A 13,991-nucleotide genomic window follows, 5' to 3' on the forward strand; every position below is an offset into this window, starting at 1 on the left:
AAGACAATTATCATATGGTTTCACTCATATGTGGAAACATAAGGAATAGCACGGAGGACTTTAGGGGATGGAAGGGAAAACTGAAGTTGGGGAAATCAGAGGAGGAGATGAACCATGAGAGACTCTGGACTCCAGGAAACAATCTGAGGGTTTCAGAGAGGAGGGGGTGGGGATGGGTTAGCCTGGTGATGGGTATTAAGGAGGGCACGTGTTGTGATGAGCACTGTGTGTTATACACAAACAATGAATCATGGTACACTACATCAAAAACTAATGATGTACTGTACGGTAACTAACATAACAGAATTTAAAAAATGGATATCTGAAAGAAAAGAAAATTCAAACTACAAAAAGATACACAATAAAAATGAAAAGTCTCAAAAACAAAAGAAGAATTTTACAAATTTATGGAAACGGGGCACCTGGGTGGCTCAGTCGTTAGGGGTCTGCCTTCAGCTCAGGTCATGATCCCAGGGTCCTGGGACCAAGCCCCGCATTGGGCTCCCTGCTCCGTGGGAAGCCTGCTTCTCTCTCTCCCAATCCCCCTGCTTGTGTTCCCCCTCTCGCTGTGTCTCTCTCTGTCAAATAAATAAATAAAATCTTTTAAAAATAAATAAATAAAAATTCATGGAAACAAATGAAAATGAAAACACAGCTATTCTCAACCTTTGGAATGCAGCAAAGGTGGTCCTAAGAGGAAAGTATATAGCAATACAAGCCTTTCTCAAGAAACAAAAAGTCTCTGGGCGCCTGGGTGGCTCAGTTGGTTAAGCGACTGCCTTCGGCTCAGGTCATGATCCTGGAGTCCCGGGATCGAGTCCCGCATCGGGCTCCCTGCTCATTGGAGAGCCTGCTTCTGCCTCTCTCTCTGCCTACCTCTCTGCCTACTTGTGCTTTCTCTCTGTGTATCAAATAAATAAATAAAATCTTTAAAAAAAAAAAGAAAGAAACAAAAAGTCTCAAATATACAAGCTAACCTTGCACCTAAAAGAGCTGGAGAAAGAACAGCAAATAAAGCCTAAAGCAAGCAGGAGAAGAGAATTAATAAAGATTAGAGCAGAAATCAATGAAACAGAAATTTTAAAAAAGCATAGAACATATCAACAGAACCTGGAGCTAGTTCTTTGAAAGAATTAATAAGTTTGATAAACCCCTAGCCAGACCTATCAAAAAGAGAAAGGATCCAAATAAATAAAATAATGAATGAAAGAGGAGATATCACAACCAACACCAAAGAAATACAGTTATAAGAGAATATTTTGAGTAACTATATGCCAAAAAATTAGGCAATCTGGAAGAAATGGATGCATTCCTAGAAACTTGTAAACTACCAAAACTGAAACACAAAGAAATAGAAAACCTGAACAAACCCATAACCAGCAAAGAATTTGGTTTTTTGTTTGTTTTTTTGTTTGTTTGTTTTACCAGCAAAGAATTTGAAGCAGTTATCAAAAATCTCCCAAAAACAGGAGTCCAGGACCAAAGGGCCTCCCAGCAGAATTCTACCAAACATTTAAAGAAAAATTAATACCTATTCTTCTGGGGGAAAAAAGGGGGGGAAAGGAAAGAAAGAAAGAAAAAGGAAGGAAGGAAGGAAGGAAGGAAGGAAGGAAGGAAGGAAGGAAGGAAAGAAGGAAGGAAGGAAAGAAGGAAGGAAGGAAGGAAGGAAGGAAGGAAGGAAGGAAGGAAGGAAGGAAGGGAGAGAGAGAAATGGAAAACTTCCAAACTCATTCTATGAGGCCAGCATAACCTTGATCCCAAAACCAGACAAAGACCCCACCAAAAAGGAGAATTACAGACCAGCATCCCTGATGAACAGTGATGCAAAAATTCTCAATAAAATAGAGGTGGCTGGGTGGCTCAGTTGGTTGAATATCTGACTCTTAATTTCGGTTCAACTCATGATCTCAGGGTTTTGAGATTGAGCCCTGCATCCAGCTCTGCACTCAGTGGGGAGTCTGCTTGTGGATTTTCTCTCTTCCTCTCCCTCTACCCCTCCCCCCACTCATGTGCACACTGTTTCTCTCTCTAAAATAAATAAATAAAATCTTTTTAAAATTCTCAATAAAATATAGCAAATTTAATTCAACAGAACATTGAAAGAATTATTCACCACCTTCAAGTGGGACTCATTTCTGGGCTGCAGGGGTTCAATATTCATAAATCAATCAATGTGTAAAGCACATTAATAAAAGATAAGAACAATATGATCCTCTCAATACATGCAGAAAAAGTATTTGACAAAATACAGCATCCTTTCTTGATTAAAAAAAAAAAACCCTCCACAAAGTAGGAATAGATAGAACATACTCAACATCATTAAGGCCATATACAAAATACCCACAGCTAATATCTTTCCTCAATGGAGAAAAACAGAGGCGTTCCCCTACCATCACTAATCAGACAGGATGTCCATTCTCACCATTACTATTTAACATAGAACTGGAAGTCTTAGCCTCAGCAATAAGGCAACAAAAAGAAACAAAAGGCATCCAAATAGGCAAAAAAAAAAGTCAAATTTTCACTGTTTGTAGATGACATGATACTCTATACAGAAAACCTGAAAGACTCCACCAAAAAATTGTTTGTACTAATACATAAATTCAGCAAAATTGCAGGATATAAAATCAATGTGCAGAAATCTGTTGCATTTCTATACACCAATCTGGAAGCAACAGAAAAAGAAATCAAGGAATCAATCCCATTTGCAATTGTACCAAAAACAATAGGATACCTAGGAATAAACTTAACCAAAGAGGTAAAAGATCTTGTACTGTAAAAACTATAAAACACTTATGAAAGAAATTGAAGAGGACAGAAAGAAGTGGAAAAACATTCCATGCTCATGGATCGGAAGAACATTGTTAAAATGTTTATACTACCCAAAGCAATCTACACATTTAATGCAATCCCTATCAAAATACCACCAGCATTTTTTCACAGAGCTAGAACAAACAATCCTAAAATTCGTATGGGGCCACAAAAGACCCTGAATAGCCAAAGCAACCTTGAAAAAGAAAACCAAGCTGGGGGCATCACATTGCCTGACTTCAAGCCATAATACAAAGCTGTGATCATCAAGACAGCATGGTACTGGCACAAAAACAGACACATAGATCAATGGAACAGAACAGAGACCCCAGAGGTGGACCCCCAACTCTATGGTCAACTAATGTTCGACAAAGCAGGAGAGAAGAGTCCCTTCAATAAATGGTGCTGGGAAAATTGGACAGCCACATGCAGAAGAATGAAACCAGACCATTCTCTTACACCAAAATAAATTCAAAATGGTTGAAATACCTCAATGTGAGACGAGAATCCATCAAAATCCTAGAGGAGAACACAGGCCTCAACCTCTTTGACATCCGCCACAGCAACTTCTTACTAGACACATCTCCAAAGACAAGGAAAACAAAAGCAAAAATTAACTATTGCGACTTCATCAAGATAAAAATCTTCTGCACAGCAAAGGAAACAGTCAACCAAACTAAAAGTCAGCCTGGAGAATGGGAGAATATATTTGCAAACAACATATCTATAAAAAACTTGTCAAACCCAATGCCCAAGAACCAAGTAATCCAATTTTAAAATGGGCATAAGACATAAACAGCCATTTCTACAAAGACATACAATCTGCTAATAGACACATGAGGAGATGCTCAACATCACTCATCATCAGGGTGAAAATCAAAACCACAATAGGATACTACCTCAGAACAATCAGAATGGCTAAAATCAACAAAACAAGAAACAACCAGAGCTTATGAGGATGCAGAGAAAGGGGAACCCTCTTACCCTATTGGTGGGAATGCAAACCGGTGCAGCCACTCAGGACAACAGTATGGAGGTTCCTCAAAAAGTTAAAAATAGAGATTCCCTACAATCCAGCAAGTGCACTACTAGGTATTTACACAAATACAAGAACACAAATTAAAAGGGATACATGCACCCCAATAATTATAGCATACTATAGCCAAATTATGGAAATAGCCCAAGTGTTCATGGATGGATGAATGGATAAAGATGTGTCATATATTTGCAATAGAATATTATTCAGTCAAAAAAAAAAGAATGAAATCTTGTCATTTGCAATAACATGGACAGAGCTACAGAGAAAAATGCTAAGTGAAATAAGTCAGTCAGAGAGACATACACCATATGATTTCACTCATGTGTGGAATTTAAGAAACAAAACAGAGGAGCAAAGGTGAAAGAGAAAGAAAGACAAACCCAGAAACAGACTCTCAACCGTAGAGAACCCACTGATGGTTACAAGAAGAGAGATGAGTGGGGGATGGTGGATAGGGATTAAGGAGTGCACTTGTCCTGATGAAATAAAATAAAATGACTATTTTTTTAAAAATCTTTGAAGATTTCAGCCTCCATGTCATGGCAGATGACTCCTTGCCTCTTCTCCGCACATGCTCCCTGTCATTGAATGTCTCTTGTGCATCACTACCTCTTAATCCTGCAAGACTCTCGTGAGCAAGATGCTAGTTCCTGTGTCCCTGCGGATGAGGGATTGTAAAGCTTAGAGCATTCAAGAGACTTTTCTGAGGGAAATCATGGTAAACGTGGAGCAGGACTAAGCTGCACATCTTCACACACCGAAGGCCCTACCCCTTCCCTATTCCAAGAAGAGCAGCTGGTCTACCCACTGCAGGGGCCCCAGGGAGCTGGCTCTTAGCAGACACAGAGCCACCAGCAGAAAAGCAACTCACCATGCATGAGCTAACTGGGTGGGTGAGTGGCCATGGTGGCGGCACCTCAGTGCCTTCATATTCCAAAAGCTGAGGGAGTCCTGTTGCCCTGTTCTGTCCATTTGGACACTTTTTCCACAGAACATCCACTTTCTTTAACACAATTGGGGTGCCCAGCCTTGACCAATGGCCGTTGGGAGCTTCCCAAGAATTCCGAAGGCACTTTGCTCTTCCCCTCCCACTCACTGCTAGCTGGGAACCTATGATGACAGGAGTCTGTGGGAACAATGAGGAAGGGGTAAGAGCCTCCCAGTCTAAGTCAGGACAGCCCTCAAGAGAAAAGCTTGAATGTGCCTCAAAAGTGCATATGGCTGGCAATGCCCAAGAGCATGCCAACAATGACAAGGGGGACGGTAAGGGTGACCTTGGGCTGTGGACACCCTTCTGGGTACTGTTGGCTGAGTATTGAGCTTGACCCAATTTACTCTAACCTTAAGGTAAAGAAGGGGTGAAGGGGGATGTCATGATCTCTGAGATTTTGTACATGTCCAGGTCATTGCAGGGACTGACCTGTAAGCCCAGGCATGTCCCACTCTTGGGACCGGGGGGTGCTGCTCTCAGGACCTGAGCCCTGGACCTACTGCTTCTATCATGGAAGACCCATCATGGCCACCCACCCCTTCCCTGTGGCAGCTCTCAAAAGCAGCTGTTCCGTGCTAGCCAGGGAGCAGGTTGACGTGAGGTGTCTGTCCAGCAGCGTGTGCTCCTTAGACCCCGGCAAAAGGAGAGCGCTCCCAGGTCCAGGGGATGAAAGCATCAGGGAGACCCGAGATGGACACAGGATTCACTCTGGACAAGGAGATGCAGAAGAAGCTGGGGCTTCCCTTCTTGTACAAAAAGCCAGATTGGCAATGAGAGTACCTTAGCTCCTGCCCATTCCTCCTGCTTCAGGTACCAGTGACTGCAGCAGCCTCACTCCCACCAGGGAGGAACGGCCTTCCCAGAGACACCTGCCCAACACCCCATACCCTCAGCAGCTGGGCAAGCTCCCGTCCTGACTCCTCATTCAGTGAGGAGACCGTCAGCCCTGGCTACCCCTCGTCAACGCTTTGTCATGTGCATTGAAGGTGCTCTGTCCCATAGAGCATGATGACCACCCCAGCCAGTCCCCTCTCAGAAACGTGGGGAACATATGAGCTGCCTTCTCGGGGCTTTGTTAACCCCACCACCACCTCTCTGGGCTGCAGGGATGAGGTGGGGACCCTGCCGGGAGCCACTGATGTCTTCTGTTCTTTCCATAGCAGGACTTGGTGCCCCCTTCCATTGTTTTTTCATATTTGTTTGTAAGCTCCTGCCCTTTTTTTCTGGTTCTTACTCTTTTTTGCTCATGTCATAGAGTCTCAGAGGAGGGAAATTCTGTTTCTTACTCTTCTCTATTCCCTTTGGTGGCTTCTCACAACTGCTGGTTTGTTGGCAACAGAAGCTCTTTACAGCTTCTGGCCTGAGACATGAAGCAAGAATTTCCTCTTGTGTTTTTGCCCATGAAGACCTTCCTTCTGGAGTAGTGTGCTCAGGAACCAGCTCCCCAATGGCAGAGGCCATCAGAGGTCAAATATCAGATATGAAGCTTCTCCCCAGGAGTGTAAGGAATGCTCTCAGTACTTGCCAGAGCGTGTCTGCATTCTGGCCATCTGGTCTACCACTGTGCCCGATTCTAGGGGAACACGACCCTGGAGTGTGATTAGCTCACCGAGGCCCGGCAGCACCACAGGCCTGGAAGGACATCAAGGCCCCCTGCTAGCTGCTCCTAGCTCACCAGCCATTTTCAGAAGCAATTGCATGGACATGTCCTGACCGACAGGGTGCCCTCCCCACCTGCTGCAGGGGTTCAGCCTCCAGCTTGACTCCGAGTCTTGCTCAGGTCAGCTAAGTAAGCCAGGAGACACCTTCCCAGTCACCGTTCTGGACGGGGTAGGGCCCCAGGAGCCTGCAGCTGTGGGCAGTGGCTGGAAGGCCCACCAGTGAGCCCAGTCCTGGCCACCCCATTACAGTGATCCAGACACCACACCTGGCACTCGCTGGGGTACACTCCTATAACCCCCATGTCTTTTCCCTGGAGGGCAGTGGCAGGCTCCCAGAACCGGGTCATGGGATGCTGCAGAAGGAGCCCAGCCGGGGCTTGAGCATGGCCAGACACATGGTTTGCAGGCTCTGGACCCAGCACAGCTGCCCTGACCCAAACTCCACACGGCGTGTGGATACTGGGGGTGGGGGTGGGAGTTGGTCCTGCTTGGTCAGGTGGGGCACGCAACCCTGGGCCGTGAGCAGTGAGGGCCATTGCAAGGCTGTTTGGGGAGAAAGTGAGCTCAGGCCCCACGTGAGTCAGGTGTCAGGAAGGACATCAAATGCCAGGCCAGTGCACTGAGTGCAGGAGGGAATGTGCGGGGGCGTGGGCGGGCCGTTTCTTCCAGCAGAGAGCAGACCTTCCGGCCGCTGGGGCTCCCTGGGGACCCTGGCGGGCGGGCGGTTCTGCCGGCCCCAGCACTGGGACAGCGCTCTGTGCGTTTGCTTACTTCGACACCCGGGGCCAGGGTGCACTGGTCACGGTCTCCTCAGGTAATTGCAGCCCTGCCTGGCTCGTTCTCGCTCTGGGTGGCATCTCTGGGGGGAGGGGAGCTGGAGCACCAGAGGCCGGGAGGGTTTATGTCAGGGGAGAATCGGGGACCATGTCCTTGTGCAATGCTTTTGGCTACTGGACCCTGGTCACCGTCTCCCCAGGTGAGTCTCCGCTGGAGCTCTCTGTGGGCATTGGGCCAGCTCTCTGGGACCGGCTGCCGCTCTGAGCCTGAGGTCCAGCCTGGGGCCCCGCAGGGCGGCAGGGTGCCCGCTGGGTTCCAGGCCCCGTGGGGACTAGACTCAGTGGCAGAGCCCCTGGTGGCAAGCAAGCTGAGGGCCAGGCAGACAGAAGCCCCGGGACAGGCAGACGGGAGCCCCAGGACAGGCAGACGGGAGCCCCGGAACAGACAGACAGACAGAAGCCCCGGGACAGGCAGACGGGAGCCCCGGGACAGGCAGACGGGAGCCCCGGAACAGACAGACAGACAGAAGCCCCGGGACAGGCAGATGGGAGCCCCGGGACAGGCAGACGGGAGCCCCGGAACAGACAGACAGACAGAAGCCCCGGGACAGGCAGACGGGAGCCCCGGGACAGGCAGACGGGAGCCCCGGGACAGGCAGACAGAAGCCCTGGGACAGGCAGACGGGAGCCCTGGAACAGACAGACAGACAGAAGCCCCGGGACAGGCGTTTGCCCGGAAGCAGAAGTGTGGGGCCGGGCTTTCTGTGTGCGGGGGCTGGACAGCTGCATCAGCGTGGCTATGACTACTTCGGTGTTTGGGGCCAGGGCACCCTGGTCACCGTCTCCCCAGGTAAGAGGGCCTTCTGTCTGCCCCGTCTGTCCCAGCCCCGGGGCAGAAGTCTCCCGAGACACCCTGGTCTCCGCAGGGCTGTGTGGGGAGCCCAGTGGACTGCTCCTGAGGCCGTGAGGTCCTCGCTGTAGGGAAGAGGGGTTGGCAGAGGGGGCTCTGTGTCTGGGGTGCGCAGACCTGAGGACGGAGGGCATCCGCCAAGGCTGGGCAGCCAGGCAGGGGTGAGGTTTTTGTACACCCCCTAACGGGGCCCTTGGCAATGTGACTACTTTGAATACTGGGGCCAGGGGACCCTGGTCACCGTGTCCTCAGGTGAGTCCTCACAGCCCTTCTCGCTTCTCTCTCTCTGGGGCTTTTTGCTGCATTTGGGGGAGAAACGACGGTGTCTGGGTCTGGGATCTGGAAGGACTGGGGGCAGCCGGGGGCCCAGGAAGGGGCCAGCGGGCCAGCGGCTGCCTACCCTCCTGGCTCGCAGCCACCTTGCCTCCTGGGGCCGTCCTGTCAGCCCCACCGGGTGGGCTTTGAGGTCCGAGGCCTTAGCGGGGCCGACTGCTTGTCCGGGGTCCCCACACAGTTGTCACATTGTGACAACTGGCTCTACAACTGGGGCCAGGGGACCCTGGTCACCGTGTCCTCAGGTGGGTCTTCAGCCTCCCCCTCTGGCTGCACTTGGGGGGATCAGGCTGTTGGGGTTTCTGGGGGCCAGGAAGGGGACAGAGACAGGGGCCTGGAGATGGCCCTGCCCTGAGGACGGCTGCAGTCAGGGACACGGCGGCTTCTTTGGTCGGTCCGGCTACGTTGTCCAGGACTTCTTGGGGGCCACGGCGACTGTGGCATGATCGGTGGAATTGGGCTCTCCGCGGCCGTGTCCCTTGGGGGGGACTGGACTTTGGAGTCCCAGTTAGGGGCTGTCGGCTTGCAGTCAGGCGGCCCAGGCGGGCAGTGGTCTGGCTTCTGTAGGGTCTCAGGGGCAGTGGTAGGGGAGCAGGGCCGGTGGAGGGTGAACTGGAAGATCGGCTTCCATGTGGCCCGGAGACCATGCAGGCCTCTGAGTTGGGGCGATGCCAGCCCAGGCCCCCGGGGTTTTGGTCGGGTGTGGATGGCGATTTCACCACTGTGATTACTATGGTATGGACTACTGGGGCCAGGGGACCTCAGTCACCGTGTCCTCAGGTAAGAGCGGCCCTACCAGGGCCTTTATTTTCTGCTCCTTTCTGTGGGATTTTCTGGGCATCGATGGTGGGTCCTCGGGACATGCCCCCCCGGGGCAGGCTGGCCGGGAGGGGACAGGGACCGGGTGACTTCAGGACTTCCGAGCCTCCTGATTTTCTGATGTGTTCTTAAAACTGGAATAATACCAGCACTCCAGAGCAGTAACTGAGCCCCTGAAGAGGGGGCTGGAGGCTGGGCCGGCCACGAGTGGGCCAGGACCCCCGTGGCCATAGGGCCTGGCGGCTCTTAGACTCTGGCGTCGGCTAAGGAGTGTGCGCGGCTAGCTGTGTTTGCGGGACCACCAGGTTCGCCCCACGTAGAGCGACACTGAAAGACTCTCCTCAGAACTAGGAGTGGTGTTCTGGGCTAGACTGTTTACGATTCTCGGTCAGGAACAGAGCCGTCCGGGCCGGGAGGGACGCAGAGTCCCACTGCCCCTAAAGGGCAGGTCTGGGGGCCCAGGGAGCTCGGCTCCGGGCAGTCAGCGTCCAAGGGAAGGTGGCTTGCTCCTCCCCCGTGTATGATTACTAAACATGGAAGGACAGGATATCTTTGAAGTGGCTCCTGAGAAAAACAGCGGAGAAAACTGTGACTCTAAAATGTCCGAGATTTTCGAGTATATTAGACTATTTAATTGTATCGGGCGATTAACAACCCAGAATCATGTCTTTCTGGAGTCGATCCAAGAAATAGTACCCTGGTGCTGTCGACACCCCGCCAGAGTTGAGTTTTGACGGTGAGAAACTAAGCTTGATTTTGTATTTAATTCAGCGATTCTAGAAGTGGTGGTGCTGAGTTAGCCGAGGTGCAGCGAGCGGCCAGGCACCTGCAGGTGACAGGAAGCAGGTCGCAGGGACTGGCTATTTTAGGAAGCAAGAAAACACACTTGGCAAATTTACAGTTTGTGGTTAGCAGAAGTGGTTTTCGGTGGTTTTGCCCAGCCCCGAGAGGCTGAACACAGCCACGGCGCAAACAACACCTGAGCGATTTGCATTTCTAAAATAAGGCCAAGATGCTGGCAGGAGCCCAGACACTTCCTTTTTTAGCTATCTGAATTTACCTTTTCGGTCTTAGCTCACCAACATCTGAATTATACTCATTTCCAAAGTAAGACGTTTAAGAAATTAAACTGGTCTTGGGGACAGTTTACAATGCGTTCGTGTAAGGCTTTTTTAATTAGTTGTTTCCGCAAACGGTTGTTAACCTCAAACCACCTCCCAGTGTCCGGAAGCACGGTTTTTGCAATCGCTGCGTTCACAGTATTCTAAGTTGGACGATTTTTTCTTCGTGATGAAGAGGCATGTAGATATTCTGATAAAGTTTGCAGACCTCTTTTCAAGCATTCCTGTGGGGACAGGTTTTAGGTGAAACGTGTGTGATTGTCCAGAATGAGTTCAGTGAAGCGTGTTGCTTGTTGGACTCAGAGGAAGTCCGGTCAGGTCTCGACTCAGAAAGGAACTCTGCCGGGCCCCCACGCTGACGGAGCCCCAGCGGAGGGCCCGCCTGGCCCCCCGGCCCACCATGGCTGGGGGTCCCCACAGCCCCCCGTGGCTTCTGCCACCCGGCCAACTGGCTATGCTTCGACCAGCCGATTTTAATGGATTTGGAGGAATTCTTCAAAGACCCCCACGGTGACCAGGGAGACGAGCTGGTAAGAGAGAAGTTTGTATCTGACGTTTTGGTTTCTGCTTGATAAGGAATCAGTCTGTAATGACCGCTCAGTGACACAATGAGATTGATTTTTATGAGTCCCGGAGTGACCATCGTCTTGGTCACTCACATTTAATTTTCTCTAAAGATCATTTCAAGGAAACAGTTGGAAGGGCTGCCCTGTGGTTTCTTAGCTATTGATCCTATGGCTCAGATGCTCTAACATAGAGAGCCCCTTACGCTATTTTTTGGTTGTAAACGCGGCTTTGGGTGTGAGGTCATTACTGTGCATTTGAAAGTAGTCTACTGCCTTGTAAGGAGCTTTAGGATAAAGAGCAGAATGAGAAGTACAAATTCAGATAAGATGCATCTTTGGTCATATTTCATGATGATTTTTATTTAGAGGGAATTTAGCTAAAGTCAGGGACCTGCTTTAGACTCAGAAGGCAGGAGTTCAGCTAAGGGCAAGTGCCCAGAAGGGTGAAGGCTGTGAGGGGACCATCCCGAGCACCCTTATATCAGCCCAGAAGCAGCACTGCCTATTCTAACGCAAAGATGGGCTTTTCACCCTGATGACAGTGAACACTCCTCGATCCTTGTAAAATGTCCTGATGAATTTTAACTGGCCAGGAAGTATTTTATCCAGGACACTGAGGTGGGAGTGATTGATAATGCTTGGGCACCAGGAGCCAGCTCAGACTGAGGCCATGACAAAATCGGGGGTCCCAGTGGAGAAATCCACAAGGACTCACGAGGGTGGAAAAGGCAGGAGTAAGCACCAGAAGGAACTGACCCCGGGCCAGGCCCATCCATACAGGTTTCCTGGATAAGATGGCTTTAGCTTCAAGGCAAGCAGGTCTGGTGGTCTGAAATTTTCTAGCCAGTCCCAGGCCTGGGCTTTCGGGACTGCACTACACAGGACTATACCGGGCTGCCCAAAGCAGTCCTCAGCTGAGCTGGACCAAACCAGATTGAACTGGCACTTCCGAGCTGAACCAAGACTGAGCTGGGCTGAACTGGGCTGGGTGAGCTGGGCTGAGCTGGGCTGGGCTGGGCTGGGCTGAGCTGAACCAGGCTGGATGAACTGGGCTGAGCTCGGCTGAGCTGAGCTGGGCTAAGCTGAGCTGAGCTCGGCTGAGCTGAACCAGGCTGGGTGAGCTGGGCTGAGCTGGGCTGAGCTGAGCTGGGCTAAGCTGACCCAGGCTGGGTGAACTGGGCTGAGCTCGGCTGAGCTGAGCTGGGCTAAGCTGGGCTGAGCTCGGCTGAGCTGAACCAGGCTGGGTGAGCTGGGCTGAGCTGGACTGAGCTGGGCTGGGTGAGCTGAGCAGAACTGAGCTGGGTAAGCTGGGCTGAGCTAGGCTGAGCTGGAATGAGCTGAGCTGGGTGAGCTGAGCTGAGCTGGGCTGAGCCAGGCTGAGCTGGGCTGAGCCAGGCTGAGCTGGGCTGAGCTGAACCAGGCTAGGTGAGTTGGGCTGAGCTAGGCTGAGCTGACCCAGGCTGGGTGAACTGGGCTGAGCTGGGCTGAGCTGAGCTGGGCTGAGCTGGGCTGAGCTGGGCTGAGCTGGGCTGAGCTGAACCAGGCTGGGTGAGCTGGGCTGAGCTGGGCTAAGCTGGGCTGAGCTGAACCAGGCTGGGTGAGCTGGGCTGAGCTGGGCTGAACCAGGCTGGGTGAGCTGGGCTGAGCTGGGCTGAGCTGAACCAGGCTGGGTGAGCTGGGCTGAGCTGAGCCAAGCTGGGTGAGCTAGGCTGAGCTGGACTGAGCTGGGCTGGGTGAGCTGAGCAGAGCTGAGCTGGGTAAGCTGGGCTGAGCTAGGTTGAGCTGGACTGCGCTGAGCTGGGCTGAGCTGGGCTGAGCTGAGCTGGGTGAGCTGAGCTGAGCTGGGCTGAGCCAGGCTGAGCTAGGCTGAGCTGAACCAGGCTAGGTGAGCTGGGCTGAGCTGAGCTGGGCTGAGCTGGGCTGAGCTGGGCTTAACTGGGCTGAGCTGGGCTGGGTGAGCTGAGCTGAGCTGGGCTGAGCTGGGCTGAGCTAGGCTGAGCTGGGCTGGATGAGCTGGGCTGGGCTGGGTGAGCTGGGCTGAGCTGGGTAAGCTGGGCTGAGCTGAACCAGGCTGGGTGAGCTGGGCTGGGCTGAGCTGGGCTGGGTGAGCTAAGCTGAGCTGGGTGAGCTGACCTGGGCTGGGTGAACTGAGCTGAGCTGGGTAAGCTGGGCTGAGCTGGGCTGAGCTGAGCTGGGCTGAGCTAGGCTGAGCTGGGCTGAGCTGAGTATGGGTGAGCTGAGCTGAGCTGGGCTGAGCTGGGCTGAGCTGAACCAGGCTAGGTGAGCTGGGCTGAGCTGAGCTGGGCTGGGTTAAGTTGGGCTGAGCTGGCCTGAGCTGGCCTGAGCTGGGCTGGGTGAGCTGACCTGGGCTGGGTGAGCAGACCTGGGCTCGGTGAGCTGAGCTGAGCTGGGTAAACTGGGCTGAGCTGAGCTGAGCTGAACTGAGCTGAGCTGAGCTGAACTGGGCTGGGTGAGCTGGGCTGAGCTGGGCTGAGCTGGGCTGGGTGAGCTGGGCTGAACTGGGCTGAGCTGGGCTGAGCTGAACCAGGCTGGGTAAGTTGGGCTGAGCTGGCCTGAGCTAGGCTGAGCTGAACCGTGTTGGGTGAGCTGGGTTTAACTGGGCTGAGGTGAGCTGGGTGAGTTGAGCTGAGCTGCGTGAGCTGGGCTGAGCTAGGCTGAGCTGAGCTGAGTGAGCTGGGCTGAGCTGAACCAGGCTAGGTGAGCTGGGCTGAGCTGGGCTGAGCTGAACCAGGCTAGGTGAGCTGGGCTGAGCTGGGCTGAGCTGAACCAGGCTAGGTGAGCTGGGCTGAGCTGGTCTGAGCTGAACCAGTCTGGGTGAGCTGGGCTTAATTGGGCTGAGGTAAACTGGGTGAGCTGAGCTGAGCTGGGTGAGCTGGGCTGAGCTAGGCTGAGTTGAGCTGGGTGAGCTGGGCTGAGCTAGGCTGAGCCGGGCTGAGCTGGGCT

General features: G+C 52.1%; 1 protein-coding gene, 1 long non-coding RNA gene and 1 gene segment (V, D, J or C); all 3 read left to right on the forward strand.

Moving 5' to 3' along the window:
- The first annotated feature begins 7,426 nt into the window (after window positions 1-7,426).
- LOC102729242 (immunoglobulin delta heavy chain-like) overlaps window positions 7,427-13,991 on the forward strand; it is a 23,483-nt gene continuing 16,918 nt past the window's right edge. The window contains exons 1-2 of the mRNA XM_081829723.1: window positions 7,427-7,501; window positions 8,604-8,766. Of these exons, the coding sequence (XP_081685849.1) occupies window positions 7,427-7,501; window positions 8,604-8,766 (238 nt within the window). The remainder of the gene's footprint in view (window positions 7,502-8,603; window positions 8,767-13,991) is intronic.
- The window catches only part of LOC102726210 (immunoglobulin heavy constant mu-like), a 12,506-nt gene continuing 7,704 nt past the window's right edge, over window positions 9,190-13,991 (forward strand). The window contains 1 exon segment of the C gene segment in view: window positions 9,190-9,301. Coding sequence covers window positions 9,190-9,301 — 112 coding nt within the window.
- Window positions 10,998-13,991, forward strand: part of LOC145723336 (uncharacterized) — a 5,771-nt gene continuing 2,777 nt past the window's right edge. The window contains exons 1-3 of one of the 2 annotated variants that reach the window (XR_014148249.1): window positions 10,998-12,015; window positions 12,517-13,395; window positions 13,576-13,939. This is a non-coding gene — a long non-coding RNA (uncharacterized LOC145723336). The remainder of the gene's footprint in view (window positions 12,016-12,516; window positions 13,396-13,575; window positions 13,940-13,991) is intronic. The other variant, XR_014148250.1, reaches the window with a different exon arrangement.

This window comes from Leptonychotes weddellii, chromosome 9 (assembly GCF_054177405.1).
Source record: "Leptonychotes weddellii isolate Sample4059 chromosome 9, ASM5417740v2, whole genome shotgun sequence".
Classification (NCBI taxonomy): domain Eukaryota; kingdom Metazoa; phylum Chordata; class Mammalia; order Carnivora; family Phocidae; genus Leptonychotes; species Leptonychotes weddellii.